The sequence below is a fragment of the Protomyctophum bolini genome (genome assembly GCF_963924005.1).
Source record: "Protomyctophum bolini genome assembly, chromosome: 18".
Classification (NCBI taxonomy): Eukaryota; Metazoa; Chordata; class Actinopteri; order Myctophiformes; family Myctophidae; genus Protomyctophum; species Protomyctophum bolini.
The window spans coordinates 26769025-26796137 of record NC_137879.1 but is presented as its reverse complement, the minus strand read 5'-3'; the positions used below and the strand labels follow the sequence as shown (position 1 = coordinate 26796137).

General features: G+C 44.6%; 1 protein-coding gene across 1 annotated transcript in view; it reads left to right on the top strand.

Moving 5' to 3' along the window:
• Positions 1-27113, top strand: part of ryr2a (ryanodine receptor 2a (cardiac)) — a gene marked incomplete at both ends in the record, with an annotated part of 231061 nt that overhangs the window by 97451 nt on the left and 106497 nt on the right. Inside the window, 16 exons of the mRNA XM_080790070.1 lie at positions 290-446; positions 2123-2284; positions 2927-3048; positions 3959-4142; positions 4910-5045; positions 7893-7988; positions 9302-9420; positions 12337-12470; positions 12830-13071; positions 16292-16484; positions 17221-17437; positions 17927-18031; positions 18572-18675; positions 22019-22102; positions 22595-22754; positions 26346-26493. Of these exons, the coding sequence (XP_080646196.1) occupies positions 290-446; positions 2123-2284; positions 2927-3048; positions 3959-4142; positions 4910-5045; positions 7893-7988; positions 9302-9420; positions 12337-12470; positions 12830-13071; positions 16292-16484; positions 17221-17437; positions 17927-18031; positions 18572-18675; positions 22019-22102; positions 22595-22754; positions 26346-26493 (2363 nt within the window). The remainder of the gene's footprint in view (positions 1-289; positions 447-2122; positions 2285-2926; positions 3049-3958; positions 4143-4909; positions 5046-7892; positions 7989-9301; positions 9421-12336; positions 12471-12829; positions 13072-16291; positions 16485-17220; positions 17438-17926; positions 18032-18571; positions 18676-22018; positions 22103-22594; positions 22755-26345; positions 26494-27113) is intronic.

Sequence of the window (27113 nt, the reverse complement as noted above, 5' to 3'; positions counted from 1 at the left end):
TAGCAACAACGCCAGCCATAACCAGCACTTCCCACAAGCAATTGGTTGATACTGCGAGCTAAACAAAAGAGGTTACTGTGTGGTAGACACACACGCTACACACACACACACACACACACACACACACACACACACACACACACACACACACACACAGGTAGGCAAACCGGCCTGGCGGAGACCTGTGCTCCGCTGAGCACACTTTTCTAGTTTATTCATTATCTATTTTTGAATTTGTTGTCTGTCTGTCTGTCTGTCTGTCTGTCTGTCTGTCTGTCTTTGTGTGTAGGTGGAGTGGAAGTCACACACGTTGGGGCCAGCCGTTCCGGCTCAGACATGTCACAACAGGGAAATATCTGAGCATGATGGAGGACAGGTCGCTGTTACTGAAGGACAAGGAGAAGGCTGACGCCAAGTCTACAGCGTTCTGCTTCAGGTCCTCTAAGGTAGAATCCACTCACACAGTGATTCTCAGCCTTTTGAATTTCAAGGACCCTCGGTTTGATATGATCTAGGCTAGGGTCTCTGGGAATTTAACTCTTGAGTGTGTGTACTCTGAGGATTACAGTCCCGTAAGGGTCCATTTGGACCCTACATTGAGAGCCTGCAATCTGCTAGAGATATGGAGGAAACAACACAGAAAATGGTGGGATAAGTGTAGAGGCAGAATGAGAGGGAGAAGAGAGAGAGATGCTAGATACAGACTGAAATAATGGATGGAATGGAAAAGGACAATAGAGGAAAAAGAGAGTTAACGACTGAGACCGAGGTGAGATTGGACTTAAAGATTTCGCGGTGCGACCAAGGTCAATAATAACTTGACCGACCTGGCTGATTGACGGGCAAGCTGACAGACCGCCACAGCCGACAGGCTCGATAGCACTACTCCGACGACTCTCGCCCTGTGGTCAATTCGTCTTCATCTGAGCCAACCAGATGTGGCACAGGGTGACTGTTCGGTGTCAGCGGTGGCAAATAGCGCCGCTGTGTCACACCGCCGACGGCTTATTCTCCACTGACTCGGTCCAACAACAAACGTTATCTAAGGTCTGTAGAGTGTGGAGCAGTGGGAAAATAGGTTTGGAACCACTGAGTCCAGATTTTTAACTGCAATTACTGTTGAATGAATTAGATTTAATTCATTTCAAAGCTGTTCTGATCTGCTTCAGAAACCAATTGAAAGACAAATCACTATATCCATGTTGATTCCTATGGACCCGTAAGTGTAACACATATATGGCTGATGACATGGCTTACAAAATGTATAGTCAGATAGTTGACATTTGATTTAGATGTCCCAGTTGGCAAGCACGGATGATATCATTTTCCATTCAAGTTGGAATTTCTCATTCTTCCTTTTGCTATTATCTGTCTTCTACCTGTCTGCCCTTGAGCTGATGAAAGTCTGATATCAATCAGAAAATGAATCACTGGCAGCATTTATGGGGCAACAGTGACTCAGTTGATGCAGTAGAGCAGCAGTATGTTTCTGGTTTGATCCTTGGCTCCTCCTAGTGTCACTGTGACCACTGACGCTATAGTTGGTGCCTTGCATGGTCTCCACAGTCGATGCTGTAATGTGTAACTGCAGTGCAGTAAGCATGTGAATGGGTTAATCTATACAACACAAACATAGTTTGTGAATGGGTAAATATCCCGCCTAAATGTATAATGTGTGTGCGTTGTGAACCTGTAATGCATAAAAGCTTAATGTGTGTGAATGGGTGAATGTGAAGTACATTGTAAAGCACCTTTGAGTGGCCAGAGACACTCAGCATTAGAAGGTTTATATATACCGCACTTGTGCGTAGAGGTCCCCTGTAGTCCATTTCAAGATGCGACACTCGCTCCAACGCCAGTGAAATGCACTTCACGTTGATTCATGATCAAGATGCAAGTCCTTTAAATCCCTGAACACTAATTTATGTTCCATAATACAGCGGTGTCGCTTTCCAAAAAGAACCAATCTACAAGTTGCTGCTGCGACACGTTGTTAGCTTGTGGATTGGTTGTTTTTGGCAAGCGGACGCGCTCGTTCGATGGGGCATAAATTAAGCTGTAATGTCTATTTTACATTTTCCCGTCCTCACCTGTCCGTCCCACGCTGTTTCTCTCCCCGTAGGAGAAGCTAGACTCTGGTCTGAAGAAGGAGGTGGACGGGATGGGGGTTCCTGATATCAAGTATGGCGACTCGCTGTGTTACATCCAACACGTGGACACCTGTCTGTGGCTCACATACCAGGCTGTGGACGCCAAGTGTGCTCGCATGGGCGTTCAGAGGAAGGTAAGGCTATACGATACACCAGGGCAAGACCCAAAAGTGAGATTAGAGAGTTGGCCCCGGACCCAAACTAGTGGAAAATAGCAGATCTCCAACACGTCGCTTCACGGAGCGCTGCGAGCTTGTAGATCGGCTATTTTCCCTACTTAACTCTTTTGCTGCTACCGTGTGACCACAGATGGTAGGTAGCTTGTGACAACAGGATTTGATTACTACTTTTTCACATCCGGTTTCCCCGCTCGCAGACCTCCATTCTAAGAAACGTCTTATGTTAGCGTTAGCTCAAGCTGTTTATCTTTCGGGCAGAAACGTTAATATTTCAATCGCGACGCGATGAAGAATCGGATGGATGATCAAAACCACGGACAGCGCAGTAGTTTTCTGAGAAAACGGCCAAAGAAGATGGAATGTGTCCTTGCTTGTTTTGTAATGAAATGTTCTTCATGAGGGGTGGGTATAGCTGGGTGTCTATACTGTATGTACCTAAGGCACTGAGACCTAACTGCTCCCCAGGTATTGCACTGATATTGCCCATGCACTTCCCCCCCAATGCAGAGGACACTATGTTCAAAATGTACAGTGACTAAAACAATTCTCCAAAGGAGAATTGACCGAGACTGAGTGATTACTGTGCTGTGGTTCCAGGCCATCATGCATCACGAGGGGCACATGGACGATGGACTGACGCTGTCTCGATCCCAGCACGAGGAGAGTCGTACCGCCCGCGTCATACGCAGCACTGTCTTCCTGTTCAACCGCTTTATCAGGTGATTTATATATACGCACGCACATGCACGCACGCACACGCACACACACACACACACACACACACACACACACACACACAGACAGACAGACAGACACACACACTCAGACAAACATGCACAGGCACGCACGCATAGACCTGCTGTGTGACAGAATATTACACTTATTGCGGCTCTGTACCCATTATGATGAATGATATGCCCTTAATTACTATTCCAATTACTATTTCAATGAATATTTTAATGACAATTTAAATTCCACTTAGCTCAGATTAATGGAACAGCAGCAGCTCAATAGTGCTTGTATAAAGTGAGACAGAGATGAGTTAATCCTCCCACATACCTCAATTATGTGGACAAGTACACAAGTTACAAACTTTAAACCATACTCAACTTAAAGGCCAACTTTGTTTTTTATTAGTTTGTAATATAATTAAAAGATGAGTGTTCATGTAAATTCATGTATTGCTTTCTATCGCTATAGGCTAGCGATCTTCCACCGCATGTTAGTCCTTCTCAAACGTTGCTTGTATTTAAATCCACTGCATTGTCTTTATGTTGCCCTTTTTTGAGGGCCCCTCCTATACAGATTTTGACGCCACACGTCTCAATATTTGCCATTGACAATAAAGGAGAAATTAGGTCAAATGTCCGCCAAATGTGACCTAAATTTGTGGCAACAGGCATTCTGATTGGCCAGTATGAGATGATGATGTACGATGATATGAGCGCCCCTCACTTCACACGGGTGTGATTTTTATTATGTATTGTTGTTTTGCTCTTGGTATTTTAGTTTTTTGGTACCACGTGTACATCACTTTGGTTCAGCGCTGTAGTTTTACAGTATGTGGATTGGATTAGAACCTCTGCTCTGCTTTACATAGACGTATTTCCGTCCTTCTGTCACTGTCAGGGGTCTGGACACGCTCAGCAAAAAAGGAAAGACATCAACCCTCGATCTGCCAATCGAATCAGTCAGCCTGAGCCTGCAGGATCTGATTGGCTACTTCCAGCCCCCTGACGAGCACCTGGAGCACGAGGACAAGCAGAACCGACTGAGAGCCTTGAAGAACCGACAGAACCTCTTTCAGGAGGAGGTGTGTGTGTGTGTGTGTGTGTGTGTGTGTGTGTGTGTGTGTGTGTGCACGTGCGTGCTCACTGCTGTGATTGTGAACCGCCTACGGGCAGGCTGTAGGCAGCATGCACTGTAATGTTATAATTTTAAGTGATGTTCAACATCATATGAGATAATGATACCGATAACTACGCCAACCAAGATGGTCTAAACAGTGTTTAGTTACTTTATATATCTTTGTACTTCTAGGTCTTGTAAGCCGTTGGTTCTTAACCAACGGCTAAATTAGTTTAAACTCATTCACTGCCAGATGTATTCCTGGCTGCGTTTAGCCACTGACAAGCTTTTTTGGTATTTGCGTACCTTTTGCGTACCTGCGTCACAGAATATTCATCTTCACTACGATCGCATCCCCGACCGTTCATATTGATGGATGGCACATGTACGAATATCTTAGTGCATTCATATGTATTCCTTTGAAGGCGTCATTCATTCTGTTCTGTTGTCTGTTGTAAGAGATATATTATCTCTCTCATCTCTCCCACACTTTCCCCCCTCCATATCCTGTCCTCTCGTCTTATTTTATCCTCTTCTCTCCTCTCTCTTCTATTTCGTTCTTCTCTCTTCTGTCTTAATTATCTTCTCTCTCCACCCCCCCTTTCTCCCCTCTCTCTCTCTCTCTCTCTCTCTCTCTCTCTCTCTCTCTCTCTCTCTCTCTCACACTCTCTCTTTCTCACTCTCTCTCTCTCTCTCTCTCTCTCTCTCTCTCTCTCTCTCTCTCTCTCTCAGGGGATGATCAGCTTGGTATTAGAATGTATTGATCGTCTTCATGTGTACAGCAGTGCGGCTCATTTCGCTGACGTTGCTGGAAAAGAGGCCGGCGAATCCTGGAAGTCTATCCTCAACTCATTATATGAGCTGCTGGGTGAGGAGAGAGCATTGCACGCATGCACACACACACACGCACACGCACACGCAAACGCACACGCGCGCACACACACACACACACACACACACACACACACACACACATGCACACACACACACACACACACACACACACACACACACACACACACACACACACACACACACACACAAACACTCATGCATGCAAATGCACACAAATAGAACACACAGGTCCAGAAACACACACTGTAGAACGTACAGCACTGCATGCACACACCCTCCACCACACACACACACGCACACACACTCTCACACACTCTCACACACACACACACACACACACACACACACACACACACACACACACACACACACACACCTTTGTGTTTTGATTAATTGATTGACCTCTCGGTTGACTTAAACACGAACATAAACATGTACATGTTAAATAAAGACACAGCCCCTGTTTCAGTGGGAAATTACCATTACCACAATTACAATATACCATTTCATGATGTTGTTAAGTCTGGTTTTCTCTGTTTTGTTGGCATTGCTCACAGCCAGCTTAAATGAATGTGAACATTCTTGTGACTGCTGGTTAGCAACTTAGGCAGGCTAACGGTGCCTTGTCTCTGGTGAATACAACAGACGATCAGATGCACACACACCAACACAAAATGACACAGAACAACACAGAAATATGCTTGTTGGCATGTGCTGTGTTGATGGATCAACAGATACGCCCAGTGAGTGCACACGCGCGCGCATAGATCAGTATGCGCGTTTGTGTCTTAACGGAGGGCACAGACAACACTGGTTGGTATCCTGCAGTTCCCACCGGGCGCTGCCACAGGCATAGCTGTGTTTATCTTCAGAGAGAGAGAGAGAGAGATGTCTTTATATTGTTCCTGTCAGGGTTGTTTTGGGGTAAATTTATACCCTACTAAGCCTACTTGATCATAACGGTGTCACACAAAAGTATCAAAGGTCTGCCACTTTGGGTACTTTTTCATTTTAATCTTGAAGAGTAACAGTTTTTGGACATACTGTATAAAGTTTCCACCTGACAGAGACGATATTATGTACAGAATAATATTTGATACTCATACAGTAGCTTACCAAACGGATAGGAAATCAGAGAAACTCAACAAGCATATTGCCATTTGTCGCAAAATAATAAGTATAGTGCCCCTGGGCCACAGTGCAATACATAAAAACAGCCAATTAAAACAAAACAATAATAACAACAAAGCAATTAAAACATATATGACAATAAGAGCAGCAAATGTAAAACTTAAGAGAAAAGTATTGCGTGTTGGCAGGGCTGGTAGTGCGAACGGTGCCGACGCACCGGGCCTCGCGTCTTGCGAGGCCCGGTGCAGCGTCCCCCCTCCCTTTTTAATAGGCTTATAAATGTTAACAATCACTTTCCATCTCAGACCTAATATCTATAGTTTTGCTTACATGTTGATATATTTCACATTTAGTAGTAGGCCTATACTCGCTGACAATGGGTGTCTGCGTGCTAAAATCTAGTTTAGCTTACATGATCATATTTTACATTAGTTTCACTGACATTGCGTGTCTGCGCATTACGTGGTGGACCAGTGGATGGTGCTGACTGTGCGTATGGCGGTGTGGTGGTGGGAAAGTTGAAGTCGAGTCGTAGAGAAAAAAATAAGAGTTCAAAGCCTCACTGAGAGTTTCATTTGATAAATTCATTGCAAAAATCATCGACCCAACCGTGATCCAATCAGCCGCGGGGCCCTGTGTTAAAACTGGACGGGATTATCAAGACATTATTGCAATTTGCTGCAAGGAAAGCTGCTGCTTGTGAAGTTGTGAGTAACATCCGAGACGAGTGCATTATATATCAATTCTCTCTCTCTCTCTCTCTCTCTCTCTCTCTCTCTCTCTCTCTCTCTCTCTCTCTCTCTCGCCACGCGCCTGTCATAATGTTTAGCGCAGTGGTCAGCAGCAACCACACACAGCTACTCGTTCGCAGTGCTTCCATTTCCAATAACACCCAATGCCCTGAATGTGTGAATCACTTACCTTGTGCTTTCTGCTCGTTTTCAGATGAATTAATCCAAGGTTTGTCATATTATGGTTTAAAGTAGGCATAAACTTTAGCTGGTCAGTCAGTGTGTGCAGAGGGAGAAGCAACACTGTTCTGCAGCCTCTGCTGATTACATTGATATGACCTAGATATGTCATATCTGACTGGCAAGATCATTAGTTATTTAGTTATTTATAATAAATATTAATTCGTTATTTATACCAATAGTATAATTTATAAAAAGCTTTCATATACTCTTAGGCTACATTTTGGGGTGTTAATTTCAATTAGTTATACTTGCAAATTGAAGGTCAAAATAAACATGAATTAATTAATTAATGTTCGCACAGGGCTTCGCATTTTTCCCAGACGCCTCTGCGTGTTGGATTGTAGATCTCCAGCTATACCGTCACACCTGGTGACATCAATGCAGGGCTTACACATGTGGAAACTATAACTGCATTGCAGAACAAATGCAAAGACTTTAGAGCGTTCCTTCATAATGGAGAATTCATATTGGATTTATTAGCAATATGTTTTCTCCGCTACGTGGAGTTTAGATGTCCCTAGACATATCGGTAGGCACTAGGAAGACATCTCGGGTCATCAGGCTATGCATAACTAGGTTTCCACAGAATAGTGTTTCTTGAATGCTGATCTCTTGCTGAAGATGATGCTACGGCATTGAACTTTTACTGCTCCTGTACACAATATGTAACAATTAAGAAACCTTGAAACTTGAAGTCTGTCAAATGCCTATTTGAGGTTAATAATGTGTATCTCTCCTGTCCTCTCCTCTCCTAGCTGCACTGATAAGGGGTAACAGGAAGAACTGTGCCCAGTTTTCTGGCTCGTTGGATTGGCTGATCAGCCGATTGGAGAGTCTGGAGGCCTCTTCTGGTAGGACAACTTACTTTCATTTAAGCACTCAACTCATAATGATCAGCCATCAATTCATCATTATTTGTACTATAAATATTGATCGGTCAATCTCTGCAGAAAACTAAATCGTGTTATAGTGTGAACTGGTTCTCAACTTGGGTTCCATGGGGTGCCCTGCTAAATGATCGATTGTTAGGGTCTGTATTGAACAAATGGAACCAAATTGGACCCGTAAACGTGTTCCAGAGACTTTCAAATGGGGGTGCGTGGTCTAATCTGCATATCAAACCGTGGTTCTCTGGGGGATCCTGTATGTGGTCAAATTGACGAGGAAATCCACTACACTGAGGCTATAGGAGGACACTGGCTGCAGCCGACCACGCTTCTCTTTCTTACATTTTTATGTTGGCACTGAACAGTTTGTCTTGCAGCTGAAACTGCGGGACGGTATCGGCCATCAGCAGCCAACCACAAACTGCAATGTTGTTTTATGACCTCGTCCGTCGCTACATCACCATTGGTCATCGCGTGCATCAATCAAGCATAGCCACGGTATAGCCTCTGAGCCCTCGGCGTAACATGCTGTATGACGTCTACACATGCATCCAGAACGCTGGCATTCTGCAGCAGACTGCTGCTTATCGGTGATGGATACTCACACTGAGCTGCAGTGGAGGCTCCTTCTCATATCAGATCACACTGGGAGATGAGAACATTTCAGAGCATGGAGCAGTGGGACAGCTGCAGACAGGCCAGGAGAGAGAGAGAGAGAGAGAGAGAGAGAGAGAGAGAGAGATGCTAATCTTGGGGGAAAAAACGTTGACCCGCGGGACCCGCCTATTTGACCCGCCACGAACAAGAAGTCAACATTTCTTGCTGCTCTGACCCGACCCGCGGGTTACAGATCGACCCGCGCATCATAATATTTACGGTGTTTCTAGAAGACGGCACTCGTTCTCCTAGTGGCTCACTCACTTGCTTTCTAGAGAGAGCAGTCTGGTGTCACAGGTCTTTTCTCTCACATTCAATAGAGGGTATGCGCATGCTTAAAGTGAATGGCACATCGAGTGGCAAATCGAGTGGCAAAGCAACATGCAAAGTGAGTTTAACGTTGCAATCAATTAGGACTTTTCTGTTTGGATGTATGGGTTGTCAAGGACAGAAAGTAGTTTTTTGCCACTCAGTAGGCATTTCCTGCATAACTTCCGGGTTTGATGATGATGTCACGCGCATACCCTCTATAATGATGACTAATGACTAACGATGTCATCTCAGGTATACTAGAGGATGATGACTAATGACTAACGATGGCTTTTAAACTGTCATCTCAGGTATACTAGAGGTGCTTCACTGTGTGTTGGTGGAGAGCCCTGAGGCTCTGAACATCATCAAAGAGGGACACATTAAATCCATTATCTCTCTGCTGGACAAGCATGGACGTAACCACAAGGTAAGAGGCAGCAATTCATTATTCTTTGTTTATATGTCTCCTGTCTGTTTGTTTGTTTGTTCCTTCTTTCCCAACCTCCACCTTCATGAAAGTTACACAGACAGAAAATCTCCAATGAGGTGCACCAATTATGTCCTCCTTCAACCACCGGAAAAGGAAAAATAGCAGCAGGCAGCACAAATATGAAGAAATTATTATTGTTCCCTATGACAAGCAGCAACAGTGTATCTGTTAACATTAAAAATATATATTTAGGGTTTCATGACCCTTTAAGTACTACAGCACACTTACTGTACAGAACAGCTCTAATAGGCTCTATGCACAGCAGCCATATTGGAAAGAAATTGGGCCCTTACTTCCTTCACAAGTGTTACCATTGATACTAATTTAGTGTAAATGAGTGGTTCTCAAACCTTTTGAGAGGTGGCCAGGGGGGACAGCACCTCCAATCTATTGGATTCTTAATGTTAGTTAAGAGCACTTATGAAGTAAAGTATTTGCCAGCCAAGTCTTTGGACTTTAATGTTTGTTTAGGGCACTAAATGACGAAGTAAGACGTCCTCTGGCCGATATAAATGGTGGGCATCATATATGACCGCTGACATTATACTGGACACCAAGTACTCTGATAGCGGAAGCTTATAGTTGCACACACATCTCTGTTGCAATGCTGCACACATGCAGCATGACGACAGTGTGACGTGGTCTGACACACATAAAACTGACTTGACGTTGAAACTGTCCTCAGTGTGTAGAAAATGTCATCGGTTATGATTGTCCTGGCTGAAGAGCAGCTTTGTTGTTCTATATGTCTGGATGTGTTCAGGGACCCAATCACCACTCCATGTGGACACAACTACTGCAAGACCTGTATCACCTATTACTGGGATACTATGGTGTGGCAATGTCCACTGTGCACGAAAAGATTCTATAAGAGACCAGAGGTCTTTGTCAATACTTTGGTTTCTGAGATGGCCGATCAGTTCAAGAAGACACAGAAGCAACGGACCCTAACACAGAAGAGCGAACCTGTTGAAGTGGACTGTGATCTCTGTAGTGAGACCAAGATGAAGGTCCTGAAGTCCTGCCTTTTGTCTCTGGCCGCCAACTGTGGTCATCAAACCCACACAAAGTAATTGACCCTGTTAAGCAGTGCTTCTCAACCTGTGGGTCGGAACTCGGGGACCAACAGTAAAGGGACATTTTAAGTAAAGACTGCATCAAAGGTAATCAAACTATACTATATAAAAACTGGTCAAACATTGACCAAATTGTCCAAAACATTAAGAAAGAGGCAAAAATCTTTTTATCCACTCAAATCCACAGCTATGCGTAGCAAACTACAATTGTTGCTTCTTGCCTAACAATGTGGCCAATTGTCTACATTACATTGTGCAGGCACTATTCTTCAGCTATCCATATGAACCAAATGGAACCTTACAGGTCTGTAAGCCCAGAGTGTAAAAAATTAACCAAATGGAACCTTACAGGTCTGTAAGCCCAGAGTGTAAAAATGTTATTGATACATTTATTAACAACACATGTAAACAAATCACAACAAATCCAGTGCCAGAAATCCAGTATAAATTATGTACAAATAAAAACAAAAATCATAGAAAACTATGTACATGTCCTGAAGTCCTGGGGGAGAGAAAATGTAGTCTATTGAATCAGTAGCAAGCAACATTACACGTCACCGGTTTGGCCCTGTTTGTCCTACCTTTGCACACCACTCAGGGAGTGGGGCCACAATTGGCACTTATTTAGGCCCACTTTGGCCCAGGTCTCTGTAAATGAATGCGTGGAAACGCAGTAAAGATGTAAGAACTGCAGTAGTTCTGTAAGACTGACCACAACGTGTTTGTCACTGTCAGTTCTGATTCAGACCACAAGTTACATGGGACCGCTGCTGCACTACCATAGTAGTGATGGAAACAAAGACGGGCCAGCTGGTAATTGTACCGCTCCATATCCTGGCTTAAGCCCAGATGAACATCCCCCACTGACAGGCCAGACTGTCAGGAGGGGCCCTCAGACCTGCAACCCCGACAGCCAAGGGCCACTGTCCGAGTCAGTACAGTGGGCCCATTCTGGTGGCTGGAATGGCAGGCAAGAGAAGAGGTCCATTAGTGTAACTGCAAAAGTGGTAAAAAGAAAGAAAAGTAAGTAAATTAATTAAATGTCATTGAATCACTAGCCCATGTACACACCTGAAGCTGATTCTAAAAAAATAAGTGCTTCCAAATCCTGATCTACGTTTTCTGAAAAACTTCACATTCTGATTAAAAAACAACAAAAGTATACAAAGAAATCACACGCGTGTGAAGTGAGGGGCGCTAATATTTTAAAGTTTAATGTTGATATGGTGATGTAATGGTGATGTAAAACAACACAAACATTAAATGCCATTAATAATAAAGAGACAATATGATAAATTTCCCCTTCATTGTCAATGCGTTTACAATACAAACTTTGAACTAAAAACATTAAACCTGTGTGTAGGAGGGGCTAGCGCCCCTCAAAAACACTGACACCATCAAAGGAATTAGTACCATGCTCTTGCTAACACCTCATCTCCTCCCCATCTTCTCAAAGGAGGAATTTGTGTATGAATTTAGCTTTCAACTCTTTATGTTAAAAGTTAAAACTAACCAACTAGTTACTGTACAATATAATATATGAATATTCTGCCTCTTCTGAAACTCCTAAAAAACTAAACTAAACAAAACAAAAAAACAACAAATGTATGCCCCTGATTATGCAACGCAACACAGTTCTACTCGTGGACCTGGGCCCTTACACATTGTAGCAGACACTGTACAAGTGTACGTGCTCAGCAGAGCACCCCTTTGTAGTTTATAGTATATTCTTATGTGTGCGTGTGTGTGCGTGCGTGTGTGTGTGTGTATGCTCCAGGTATTAGACGTGCTGTGTTCTCTGTGTGTGTGCCATGGCGTAGCAGTGCGCTCAAACCAGCACCTGATCTGTGACAACCTACTGCCTGGCAGGGATCTGTTACTGCAGACCCGACTAGTCAACCATGTCAGCAGGTACAATGCACGCACGTATACACAGTACACGCACGCACGTATACACAGTACACGCACACACACACACACACACACACACACGCAAGCACGCATACACAGTACACGCACACACACACACACACACACACACACACACACACACACACACACACACACACACACACACACACACACACACACACATCCATGCACACACACTCACGCATGACCTACTGATGACCTTACTTGTACACACGCTGACATGCAGTGTCTCTCTATTTCTCTCCCTCTGCCTCTCTCTCCCTTCCTCTCCCTCTCTGTCCATCTCTCTCTCTCTCTATCTCTCTTTCTCTCTCTCTCTCTCTCTCTCTCTCTCACAGCATGCGTCCCAACATCTTCCTGGGTGTCAGCGATGGCTCCGCCCAGTACAGGAAGTGGTACTATGAGCTCATCGTGGACCATGCGACGCCGTTCGTCACGGCCGAGGCCACCCACCTGAGGTTGGGCTGGGCCAACACGGACGGCTACGCCCCCTACCCCGGAGGCGGCGAGGGCTGGGGGGGCAACGGGGTCGGAGACGACCTGTACTCCTACGGCTTTGACGGACTCCACCTGTGGTCTGGTGAGGAGGGGTGGACCACTGGGGGTGTGCGAGAGAGAGAGAGAGAGAGAGAGAGGAAGAGCAGAGGAAGAATGAGAGAGAGAGAGAGAGAGAGCTCAGAATAGGCTTTATGCACAGGGCCACTTCTCTTCCTTCACATGCGTTACCAACGTTAATGAGTAAAAAAGTCAAAGTGCTGATAATGTGCGTATCGGCTCACTGAAGACTCTGCTACACCACATGTGTCTCAAAGTGGGGTCCAGGGACCTTCATTCCTTGAGGGGCTTCCTTTCGGGTGTGTAACTCTGAGAGTGTACAAATGGAACCAAATGGACCCGTAATTGTCCATTTGTCGAAAAGAGAGAGAGAGAGAGATGGGGGCCAAGTGACAGGATATGGCACACTGTACACTTGTGTGTGTGTGTGTGTGTGTGTGTGTGTGTGTGTGTGTGTGTGTGTGTGTGTGTGTGTGTGTGTGTGTGCGCACGATAGAGAAAGAGACTTATCTACTGGTGGCCTCTAGTCGTTCACTCTACGTTGTGAGGCCAAAAGATATCCCATAGCAAATGGCGTGAGTCTCATTCAACACATTCAACTGTCAGAGTTATTGACTTCAGAGTGGCAGCGTTTATACTGTATACTGTGTGAGAACGAAAAGAGAGAGAGAGAGAGAGAGAGAGAGAGAGAGAGAGAGAGAGCTGTGTGTGGTGTGGGGAAGAGGCAGGCATTGTACTGTACCGTAGCTGTGTATGAGAAAGGAATAGGCAGTTCTTATTCACCACACAGCTGAATATGACACTTATAAAGAAGTCCAGAGCCAACTGTGGGCTCAAGGTGTTACAATGAGACATTAATCTGAGTACGTGCACGAGCGAGCGAGACCGGGTAGGTGTTTAAGAGTTAGTGGGGGAAAGAGAGAAAGAATGACAGAGACAAACTTGACAGACACATAACTCATGCACCCTTCAGACAGTCAAACTAAATAAAAGCCACCGTTGGGAGCTCAGTTGTTAGTCTAGTCCGTAGGCTTATCTCCTGAAACAGAGCAACCCTCGTTAATCCTCTCTATGAGCGGTACGAGTGGGCTGACTGCATTATGTTTTATTTTTCGTACACATGCATGCATGCACGCACGCACGCACGCACGTCAACGCTAATGCACATTTAGCTTCAGGAAAAGCTGCACATGTTCCCCCTGTGATCTATTCTGGCACCCATAGTAACAGCAGAGGGACCCCCGTGCAGACTCCATTAGTATAATGGCTAGTTTGTACTTTGTTGTGCGATTGTGTGACGTGCCGGCAAGTATCAGATCTATAAGCTCACAGCACGCTGCATCTGCGACACGTTGCGAGCTTGCAGATCAGCTTTTTCCGGCTGTGTGACACCGTCATACGACGGAGCTTAAATTTACAGTAGGCATTACTCTTCACAGGAACGCCATGAAATGTTAAACATGTCTGCCTGTTAACGATCGCACCCTAGAGGGAGCAGCTGCTCAGGACGCCATGGCGTCTGATGTCTTCCCACGCCCCTGGCGTATATGCACGTGTGCGCGCGTGTGTGTGCGTGGCGTGTGTGTATTTGCTTGTATTACTATAATTGTGAGGATCACATGTCCCCACAATTATCATGAAATGACCATGAGAGATAGCTTTACAATTAGAAGTTGTGGTAAGGCTTTTAAACATTCAGAGGGTATGTTTAGGGTTCTGGTTCTGGATTGGAATTATGACTGTCTTAGTTGCATGCTGGCGGTGTGCACCAAAACCATGATCTGCAACCTTGTAGTTCGGCTGTTTTTCGGCTTTAGCCTTACAGTTAGGGAGGGAGAATGAGATGAATTAGGGAGATAGGGATGGATGGATGGATGTTTGGGTGGAACTAGAGGCGGCTCGTGGAAGGAAGAAGGGGGGTTAATTGTGCGTGAAAGTCAATCCTATGTAGGTACTAGGAGCTAATGGTCCTCAGGAGTGTCATTTACAAAGACAGAGAGAGGGGCAGGGCGGACATGCTTGGCTGTTAGAATATTCTCTGTCTTCTCGTTCTCTCCTCTCTCTCCTTTCACATGTGACATGATTATGGTACTGGGCACAGTACCATTTTTTTCTGAAGCTTCACTGACAAACGGGCGAATAGGAAGAGTCAACTCGACTCCTAACCTTTCATCGGATGATGCTTGACAAGCAGAAAATGTGAAAGTAGTCAAAGAGACACCCGCATTGTTGTTGTGATGCAGATTTTACTGATAGAATTGTATTGGAAAAGGTTTGCTTTTTCCATCTGGCAAAGGAGATATACAGGCCGGGAGAATTGCTTTGGTGACTGTCAAAGGGAAGGGGTGGGTGGGGGGAGCAAGTGGACAGTGACAATGAAGTGAAAGCCAGTACTTTTTTATGAGCTGCTCGACGTGTCCACAGAACATTTAAAACACTTAAATATAGTCTTTTTTGGCAATTGTGACAGTCTGTCACAATTGTTCACCACCATGTTATACTGTATATTTTCTGTTCTCTCCTTTTTAACTTGCCATTTCTCTGCTGCATATTGTGTGTGTGTGTGTGTGTGTGTGTGTGGGGGGGTGACAGACAGACAGTATGTTGTCTTTAATACGTCTATTTAACCGTCAGTTCTATCTCCCTTCCGCCCCTGCTCCATCTCTTTCCTCTGTCTCTCTCTTAAGTTTATTTCCATATGCAGTATATCTTCATCTTGTTTTCGGTGTTATCTAGAGTATGTCTTTCTATATTCTGTCAACCCTCTCTGTCTCTCTGAACTATTTACCATACTGTTAAAGAACACTCATAACCTGTCACCTGGCTTTGGCCCTGTGATGTACAGCTATTCTGTCGCTACCATAATACACCACTTAGCTTAACATAATTGCATTCGGGCTGGGAGAAATATTGAGCTGTTATCCCAGCTGATATTGTGTGTGCGTGCGAGTGTCCTCGCCATGTACGCACGTCGGACACTCGCACGCACACACAATATTACACACGCACGCACACACAATATTACACACGCACGCACACACAATATTACACACGCACGCACACACAATATCAGCTGGGATAACAGCTCAATATTTCTCCCAGCCCGAATGCAATTATGTTAAGCTAAGTGGTGTATTATGGTAGCGACAGAATAGCTGTAATTCCACCATACCTGTATATAAAATTATATTTCCATTCCTGAATTAAATGAAAATGGCCTGAATTGCCCTCGTGCTCCCCTGCAGGCTGCGTTGCGCGGACGGTCAGCTCTCCCAACCAGCACCTGTTGAAGGTGGAGGACGTGGTGAGCTGTTGTCTGGACCTGAGCGCCCCGAGCATCTCCTTCAGGATCAACGGCCAGCCGGTTCAGGGCATGTTCGAGAACTTCAACTCTGACGGCCTGTTCTTCCCCGTGGTCAGCTTCTCTGCAGGGGTCAAGTGAGCATTTGAAGACTGCCCCGTGGCTGTTGTTTTTTTTTTTAAAGATTTGTTTTTGGCTTTTCTGCCTTTGTTGATAGTATCAAGTGAAGAGAGACAGGAAATAGGGAGAGAGAGAAGCGGCATGCAGCCCTTTTTACAGCAGTGGTTCTCTAATTGGGGTCCTGTGACCCCCAGCGGTCCTTGTGGGAGTTCCAGGCAGTGGTGCTACTTGTATATATGTAGTATGCTGTGCCGAAGTTGTGGGGGGAACAAGCGTACAGTATACCGTCTGCTAAGCATTTCATCCATTGACGTCACACCACGCACAGGGAATGTCATTCATGTCACACAGGGAATAATCATATTCCTAATGTAGGCTACAGCACTGGTCGCAGGGGGTCCTACGCTAAATGACTGGTAACTCTAAGAGTGTACAAATTTGACCAATGGTCCATTTGTACACACTCAGAGTTATGGGGGCACGTGGCGTCACTGGCATATAATGCATAGTAAATTAGCTAGGGGTCCTTGAAATGAAGAAGTTTGAGAAGCACTGGTTTACAGTATATCTTATGTTTACCTTCTGTTCTATTCAAATTACAATTCATACTTTTAAACTTACAATGCAGGCATTTAGCTGCATTCTCACAGAGCTTTGGGAGATTCTTCTCTTCGACCTTCTCTTCTCTTTATTTGTTGTCCTTCTGCTTCTGATAATGATCTCGATTGTGTCTCTCCTCTGCTCTGCTCTCAGAGTGCGTTTCTTGCTGGGGGGTCGTCACGGGGAGTTCAAGTTCCTCCCTCCGCCCGGCTACGCTCCCTGTTACGAGGCGGTGCTGCCCAGAGAGAAGCTGAGGGTGGAACACAGCCAGGAGTACAAACTGGATCTCACTGGAACCAGAGACCTGCTGGGACCTATGATCACTCTGTCACAGGCCGCCTTCACACCTGTCCCTGTAGATACCAGCCAGGTAAACATGCTGGGACCTATGATCACTCTGTCACAGGCCGCCTTCACACCTGTCCCTGTAGATACCAGCCAGGTAAACATGCTGGGACCTATGATCACTCTGTCACAGGCCGCCTTCACACCTGTCCCTGTAGATACCAGCCAGGTAAACATGCTGGGACCTATGATCACTCTGTCACAGGCCGCCTTCACACCTGTCCCTGTAGATACCAGCCAGGTAAACACACATGCACATAGAAGCAATACCCTTTTCCAGAAGGTGTGCATTGCATTCCTGTTTCCCCTAGCGTCGTTTTGATTGGCTTAGCGGCAGAATTTAACCTTAAACACCATTCATATGTGCCTCCGTTTCAAACTTGCAGCTGAGCCAAGCCAAATATGATGGATATGAAGATCCACCATCCCAATTATATTTGGTTAGTTTGGTGGTACTGTATCATGTACTGTACATGCTTATTTTGTGTGTGTTTGTGTATGTATGTATGTACAGATTGTGTTACCACCCCACCTTGAGAGGATCCGTGAGAAGCTGGCAGAAAACATACATGAACTGTGGGTGATGAACAAGATCGAGCTGGGCTGGACCTATGGAGCCGTGAGCAACCTTGATCCATTTATTGTTAATCATGCATCTGAGTGCTATTAATGGGGGCAGGCATAGGGGGGGAGTGGGTGGGTGGAGAAGGTAGGCGGTTTGACCCCGGGTTCGTCCAGTCTACATGTCGCCTGAGGAAGACACGTAAACCCCTAACAGCTCCCTCAATGCCCTCATAAAAGCCATCTGAGCAGCCATCAGCTGGGTGAAGCAGAAGCTGCAAAAACAATTTCCCCTCCCTCCCCCGGGACCAGAAAAATACTCCTGTTCCATTTGATTTGGCTATCTATTAGAACTGAACAGCTACCTCCTATTACGCAGTACAATTGTACACTCTGAGACTTAAAGTTAGTTAGTTGAACTCTGAGACTGTACAAATGTAACCAAATGGGTCCATTTTGGTAAATAAACACAGAGCATATTACTGTATAGCTACCGTCTCCCTGGATGTATCCAGGGTCAATATCCGTTGCCTGCATGTGCACGTGCACGCATGTGTGTGTGCACCTGCACACACTACAGTATGTCTGTGTATTGCAGGTGCGAGACGACAATAAGCGGCAGCATCCGTGCCTGGTGGAGTTTTCCAAGCTTCCCGAGCAAGAGCGCAGCTACAACCTCCAGATGTCCCTGGAGACGCTCAAGTAGGCCTCGCTTGTTACACCAACACAAAACTAAACGCATGGCATTCATCCGTCCATCCAGCCATCCATCTTTATCCCACTTCATCATCATTTTTCAACCGCGGTCGAGATCGTGGATTTCACAATATTACGCCAGACTTCCCGGTCCTACATTGCCATCCCCAGTTCCTGCTTACTGATGCCTGTGTCCCTACTAGCGATGACATCAGGGAACGACAGTTTTCTACCTCTGGTCTGCTTTGAGGCAGGACTCCAGAGAAGAAGGGAAGATATAACCTCATTGTCAGCTCTGTAGCAGTGGCCGGCAAACTGTGTTCTTCTGGATCGGACTAGTGAAGAAGGTTGCCGTATATTAGATTAGTCGATGGGTGGCTCTTCCAAGACAGATTTTGCGCTCTCATTAGAAGTGCCATTCAACCGTTTCTCTAGTTTCATCCCACTTACCCATCGGGTCGCAGGGGTAACAGTTCCAGCAGAGAATCCCAGACTTTCCCCGGAGCCAAGTCTTTTGAATAAAATAAAATAAAATTTCATTATTTCTATATTTTAGTTATCTGAAATGTTTTAGTGTTTTAGTGAAAATGTATGTTGTCAGGCCTTGATGGCTGATGTTGTGTGCTGAAAATAGCAGATCTACAAGCTCACAGTGCATCGCAGCGCGACATGTTGTGAGCTTGTAGGTCTGCTGTTTACAGAACACAACACCTGAGTGCAACCAAACATGAAATGGTTCGTCATTTAGTTCTACTAAATTACAAACTCTTCTCTACTAATCTTCTCTACTAGTTTATTTAATTTTCCTCTGTGAAAAAAGGTAGTTGACAAATATTTTTCATCATAGTTTCAGTGGATAGAATCAACACTGATACTGAGATCCTGAGGCAGTGGATACAGTGGATAGAATCAACACTGATCCTGAGGCAGTGGATAGAGACAGTGGATAGAATCAACACTGATACTGAGATCCTGAGGCAGTGCATAGAGACAGTGGATAGAATCAACACTGATACTGAGATCCTGAGGCAGTGGATAGAGACAGTGGATAGAATCAACACTGATACTGAGATCCTGAGGCAGTGGATAGAGACAGTGGATAGAATCAACTCTGATACTGAGATCCTGAGGCAGTGGATAGAGACAGTGGATAGAATCAACTCTGATACTGAGATCCTGAGGCAGTGGATAGAGACAGTGGATAGAATCAACACTGATACTGAGATCCTGAGGCAGTGGATAGAGACAGTGGATAGAATCAACACTGATACTGAGATCCTGAGGCAGTGGATAGAGACAGTGGATAGAATCAACACTGATACTGAGATCCTGAGGCAGTGGATAGAGACAGTGGATAGAATGAACACTGATACTGAGATCCTGAGGCAGTGCATAGAGACAGTGGATAGAATCAACACTGATACTGAGATCCTGAGGCAGTGGATAGACACAGTGGATAGAATCAACACTGATACTGAGATCCTGAGGCAGTGCATAGAGACAGTGGATAGAATCAACACTGATACTGAGATCCTGAGGCAGTGCATATAGAGACAGTGGATAGAATCAACACTGATACTGAGATCCTGAGGCAGTGCATAGAGACAGTGGATAGAATCAACACTGATACTGAGATCCTGAGGCGTTCTAAGGCCAGCGTAGAGATATAATCCTCCTCCCTGGTGGATGGTCTGCTCCGTGGCCTCCATGACCTTTCCATGTAAGGGAGGAGCAGCTCTTCTCAGAGTCTCCCCCGGGGGAACGAACCTCTGACCCTAAGGGAGATGGAGCTTTATCCATGAGCTTGTTCTTTCAGTCATGACCCACACTTCATGGCCATACAGTAGGTGAGAGTACGAACAAAGATTAACTTGTATATAGATGGACGGATGGATGGTCATTAATTAACCTCTTAAACCCTATATACTTAATTAACTGGGGTCCTCTAGGCCAGGCTACAGTATACAGTATATTTGTCCATGCATTGGGATTGGGATCCCATGAGACCCAACAGTTGAAATGCCTGCAGGCGGGAATGCCTGGTCAAAAACAATCCTGCATCGTACCACCATACTCTGGATGTACTGTAGCACACATGAAGCATGTGTGTTCATCGTATGGCTAAATGCAGTGGAGAACGTAATATAGAATTGCTGTTGTGTGTGTACACATAATGCTTATATTTAATAACCTTCTGTTAAGCAATATGTGCACCCAAGGCCACTGTGTCGCTCTTCGTGCTGTCTGTCTGTCTGTCTGTCTGTCTGTCTGTCTGTCTGTCTGTTTCTGTTTGTAATGTTTTTGGATCCCAATGGAAATTTTGCTGGATTAAGCATAACTAGACGGTAATATTGCCAGATGAAGCAGGAGTATTTCATTTTCATATTGCATGCAGGCAGGAAAGCTCAGTCAGAAATTAGCTGCGGGCGGTCCGAAATGCAACTGCATCGCGGGACAGGGCAGGAATAGTCCGAAATCCAGCAGCAGTGGGACTAAGAAAACCGTCCGAAAATAGCCGATCTACGATCTTTTAGATCTGCTATTTTTGCCTGTTTTGATGTCTGGAGACCTCATGTGGACCGTATGGTCATGCATAAAGTCGATGGCACGCACGCACGCATGCACGCACACACACACTCACGCACACACACACACCGACTTTGACTCGGTTCCACATAATTATTGTGAAAATACGCTTTGTGACCTCCTGGGGGTCCCGACCCACAGGTTGAGAACCACTGCTCCACAGAGAGGCCCTGAAATCAGGTTTATGACGTGCATCTCTAGCAAGGGAGAGAGATGGAGACAGCGAGATCAAAACACAGAAAATAACAGACCTACAAGCTCACATACAGTACACGTAGCATTCACAGCACTTGTAGGCTTGCTATTGTGCACAGTAAAATCCTTGGTGTTCTTTTAACTCCGAAGAGAGTGCAAATGAATGTATCCAAACGTAGGCGTAAATGAACACTGAGAATTTGACAGCGTGCTATGTAAGTGCTATGTAAATGTAGCAGAACTTTGTGACTTGAGTCTAGGTGACAGGCGGCAGGCTCCTGGTTGGGATGTCATTAAATGGTCCGGTTTCTAACGAGCTGGCAGGATGGAACTGTCCATTAGGCGTCTGTTTTTTTCTTTCTTTCTCCTATACATAATATTTGATTTGGACTTATTGAGTGTGTCATAGTGGGACCATTTCAAAAGCATTGATGATTTAATACCACCTCACACACCCCACACTCATCTTGATTGATTAACCTTTTTCGTGTGTGTGTGTGTGTGTGTGTGTGTGTGTGTGTGTGTGTGTGTGTGTGTGTGTGTGTGTGTGTGTGTGTGTGTCTTTCAGAACTCTACTGGCCCTCGGTTGCCATGTTGGACTAGCTGATGAACATGCTGTTCAGAAGGTTAAGAGCATGAAACTGGCCTCAACGTAAGTCACACACATTAGATTTATTTTTATGTTTTATAACCTTCACAATTTACAACTAGATAAAGTGACCCTCGGGGCACAGGTCTCCACCAGGGCAGGTCAGGTTGTGGCCTCCTGGTGGCACTATAACAGGCCAATGTGAAAATTCAATTCAATTAGCCTTTATTGTCTCTGAGGAGAAATTTATCTTGGGCACCAAGAGACAGCGTTATACATACTGTACATACATACATACATACCTTTGTACGAGTGGACTATGCCTTTGAATCCACTGTATATAATGTGATATGAATGTATCCCTACTTTATAGGGTAAACTGGGTCCATTTATGCTCTCATTTAAGAAATAGCTCAAATAGGCAATCCACAAGCTCACAATGCCTCACTTCGCAACACAATCCTTTTGCTTATTTGTGTACCTATAATGACATGGCCAAAATAGGGACACACAGGTTTAAAGTGGTTCAGATGAATCTTGTTTCTTTTCTTCTAGCTACGAGTTGTCCGGTGGTTACAAGCCTGCACCCATGGATCTGGGTCACATTAAACTGGCCTCAACCCAGGAGGCCATGGTGGACAAACTGGCTGAGAACGCACACAATGTCTGGGCACGAGACCGCATACGCCAGGGCTGGACCTACGGGATCCAACAGGTGTGTGTGAGTGTGCCATCATTATTATTATATATATACTGCATACACCAGCCATTAAGACCTGAGGCCAGATTATACAAAATGTCTTCTAAATTATGACAGTTTTCTGAAATACCTATGTTTCTATGTCAGCGGTTCTCAAACCTTTTCATTGTCAAGGACCCCCAAAATGATATGTATTTGGTCAATTTCAAATAATGGTTAAAGTGGTTAAACGCTATAAGGTGACACAGATGCGTCCTCAGGTCTAAATGGGTTAATTTACCTTGCTAGTTTCTTTTAGAGCTGCTTTAATCCTTCAATCCAACAACATACCGTAAACATACAGTACATACATACTCACATGATTGCGCCACGCAGTTGCTACAGTACACGTTTTTCTGCTGTACACACATGATGTGAGTCTCCCGTTCCGCCATATCCCGACAGCGCTCAGTAGGGCATAGCCGTGCCGGCCATTTTGCGGTGCCACAGATATAAAACCCATTAATTTCGCCTATCGAGATTTCCAAAAAAATAAGTTTTTAAATTGTATTCAAGCCTGGAACCAAGCCATCCAAGCTCGTAGTGAATCATGACCATATTTTGATTCTGTGTCAAAGAATATTGTAAAACTGCAAACAAATTCCCCGCAGTGAACTCACTGTCATGTTGAACAAACCAGTCTGAGATCTTTTCCCTCTCTCCCTCCCCTTCATTCCCACGCGTTGCGTCACATTGTTCCCATAGCTTGTAGATTCAGTCCTGTCTGCAGGTGATAGTGTTGGGTGATGTAGTATACATTTAGCTCGTGTATACAGTGCTGTACTGTATGTGTTCGGTGCTTGAGGTTGAATTAAATCAGCAGAAAGATGACTTAACGATGTACGTAGTTGCATCTTGGCCTCCGAGATGGGAATTATTTTGGCCCGCGTGGCGTTCCCGTTCGCTTAGACCGCCGTTAAATATGGGCCCGGTCCCAGCTAGGAGTACTCTGAGAATACTTTGCACACAAACGGATGTCAATGTCTTAAGCTTATGCTATAATATTATGATGCTGGCCTATATCACTGGGACCAGCCAAAAGTATATTTAAAACCAGCAAATACATACAGTAGAAGAAACATTATGCTTGTTAATGTTCCTGGCAACAGCCCAGAGAGAGAGAGAGAGAGGAATGAAAGGCAGAATTGGTTAAAGAAGTGGAAGGAGAAAAGAAGAATTTGATTTACATAATTATTCATGAACAGTAGCGCACGCATGCACACATTGCACACACACTGAACACACTGAAACTGTCTGACAGGTTGAGCAGTGCATTATCTGAGTTCTGGGAAGTAAATTTAAATATAACACTGTGAGACAGGCAGCAAGTAGTATTTTTTGGGGTGGGGGAGGTGGACACTGATTGTTGGTAGACTGTCTCCTAGAGTACTCTGGGCTGATTAATGATACAGTCAAGACATTGAGACTAAACTGTACTACAAGCATGTCACAAATACATAAATACATTAGTGTCAGTAGTAAAAATGTAATTGAACTCTAGATCTTCAAATAGTAAAATCAACAGGAAGTGTTGTAAGTCAACGAGGTGCATATTTTGAATTATTAATACTAATCAATGGAGCAATTATTTTAAATTTCTTGCCAAACTTTGGAGTAACCTTGCATCACCAGACTTTCCCGTGTGATCCAGTCTAGGCGTGGTGTACACCGGATATTAGGACCATTGTATTCCGGGGTTTTTTGGCGTTGCTTTGTTTTGGTCCCCCATGTTTGATTTTTGTCTCGCAAGTCGCTAGAGTTGGAATAAAATATGGATATACCAAACTAACTATTCCAAGAAGTAACATGTCGGATATGCGCTGCATCATGACTTTTATTGGATAAGCCCTAAAATTATGGTGCCCTTGATCCCAGGGAATTTTGGGTAATACTGATTCCTTTTTGGTTGTTCCGGCCTGATTACTACAAACCTGACTACAACATGACACAAGTTACCATGCACTCCTGACTGGATCATAAACCCAAAAAGGGTATGCCTCCCAGGTTACCTTGAGCCTGGGAAAAAACGATGGTACATTAGTGTAGACCAGAGACCTGAGGGACTCCGATCAACCATATAGGGCTTACCTGTACGTGGTTAGAGTACGTCTTCCACCACTGGTCAAAACTGCTGCCTGCACCAACACACAAGGCTGCACCCTCTGAATTCCAATCACAGTCTTAGTTCAGTGCTCTCCTGCCTTCGGGAAGGACGTGTGTGATGTTTGTGCAATACTGATTGATCCGCCGCGGACCGCAGGGGACAATGTGACTGTTCAGCTCGAATGAGATTGCAATCTAATGCAGCAGAGCAGCCATCGGAGCCGTCGATAACCTCCCTGCTGTTTTCCCTGCCGAGAAGCTTTCAACGTTGCGTGACTTTGATGGACAATACTGGACGGATGGGTCGCTTTTTATTCATTCTTGGTTTTTGTTTCCCCTGACGGCAGTATTATGTCACGATCACGACATCACCAAATGTACCCTAATTGTATCTAACAAGGTACAGCGAATCAGATTGGATCTTTGATGACAATGATAAGCGTTTAATAAGCACTTGTTAATGCCGATACAGATCGCTGATTGCAAGTACAATTCATTCAGCTGAAGCTTTTATCCAGAGCAACTTGCAGGTGTCTATTGAACTCTCTAGTCAATAAGCAAGGTAAATAAGTACATGAATAGAGTGCAGAGAGAAACGTGGAGAGCCTCAAAGAGACTGGATATCAGGTAAACAATGAAACTGGCATCTGTCTAAAAACGTTTTGCTGGTGTATACTTCAGAACATCCTATTGGGGAAGACCGTATAGCTGAATGGGCAGAGAGGCCGCCTTAATTGGCATAGGAAGGTTGCCATTTTAACACCTGGCTCACCCACCCAGTTTATTTGGGTGTCCCTAGCACTAACAGCCCCCCCGCCCATGTGGTTATCATCTGAGCAGCCTTCAGCCGGATGAAGCTGTATAAGCAACAATAAGGGATCACACAAGCATTTAAAAGGGGCTTACAGTTACACTCCCAATACATCTTCTACTTTCTTGTAATAATGTGCCATATAATATTTATAATCATGACATACTCTTTACACAAAATAATGAACAATTAGTTGTATTGAAGAAAAATAAATAAAGGTGGGGAGAAAATGGTCTAGTTTTATAATATCAGTGCTGTTTAATGTGTGAACTTCCTAATGGTGGCCAGCCATATGGTACATTACAATATCCAGTACAGCAAGCTGTTGTTGAACATCTGCGATCAGAAATAATTCAGCCTCAAATCCCCAACAGCTCTTCTTCTTTTTCCTCTATGTAGTGCGTCTTCTCCTTGTCCATTTGAATTTTGAATTTTAATTTAGTTATAGTCAGTTTTTTTAAATTAAATTCCATTTGTTTTGGTCACATTTTAGTAATCTGAAGGGTTTGAGTTTTAGTCTAGTTTTAGTTGACTAAAGGTTGATTTGCTTGACAAAAGTGAAATGCAATGTTTCAAATGATTCTCAAATGTGCATTTTAGTACATCATCATAGTTTTCTTCTCCTCCTCCTCCTCCGTCTCCTTCCCTTATAGGATGTGAAGAATCGTCGTAACCCAAGGCTGGTCCCCTACGTTCTCCTGGATGAGAGAACCAAGAAGTCCAACAAGGACAGTCTGAGGGAGGCGGTCAGGACTCTACTGGGCTATGGCTTCAACTTGGAGGCACCGGACCAGGACCATGGTAAGCTACACCCTGCAGCTTAACCACATGGCGTCACTATTCTGAGAATTGCAATGGAAAAATTATGATAAGAAAATGCTAATATTTTGAAGTAATAATATGTTTTAGTTTTTAAATGTTGGAAAACAGAGAAAAAAATACATATTTATTTGCGAAGTGTCCGGGTCTCGACCGACCGTACGGCAAACACTGGTCTAAAGGGACTGTATTGATGGGATTTGAACCTATGCTGTTTTGGGGGATCTGGGATTACAATGCCACCACAAGTGGCATCTGTGAAGAATGTCTAACCCGCTTACAAAAACAAACCCGGGATGTCTGTTGGTTTGTTTATGATGGGCCATATTTCATCCTGTGCGATTCTTCTCTTATGCCATGATTGGATTTATCGCCATATTACTGCAGTGGAGGATGGCTGGGCTATGTAGGCAGACACCCATGAATGAAAGTGTGTGTGTGTGTGTGTGTGTGTGTGTGTGTGTGTGTGTGTGTGTGTGTGTGTGTGTGTGTGTGTGTGTGTGTGTGTGTGTGTGTGTGTGTGTGTGTGTGTGTTTGCTTATTTATTTGTGCATGCATGTGCGAGAGTGTGAGAGAGAGTGTGTGTGTGTGTGCGTGCGTGC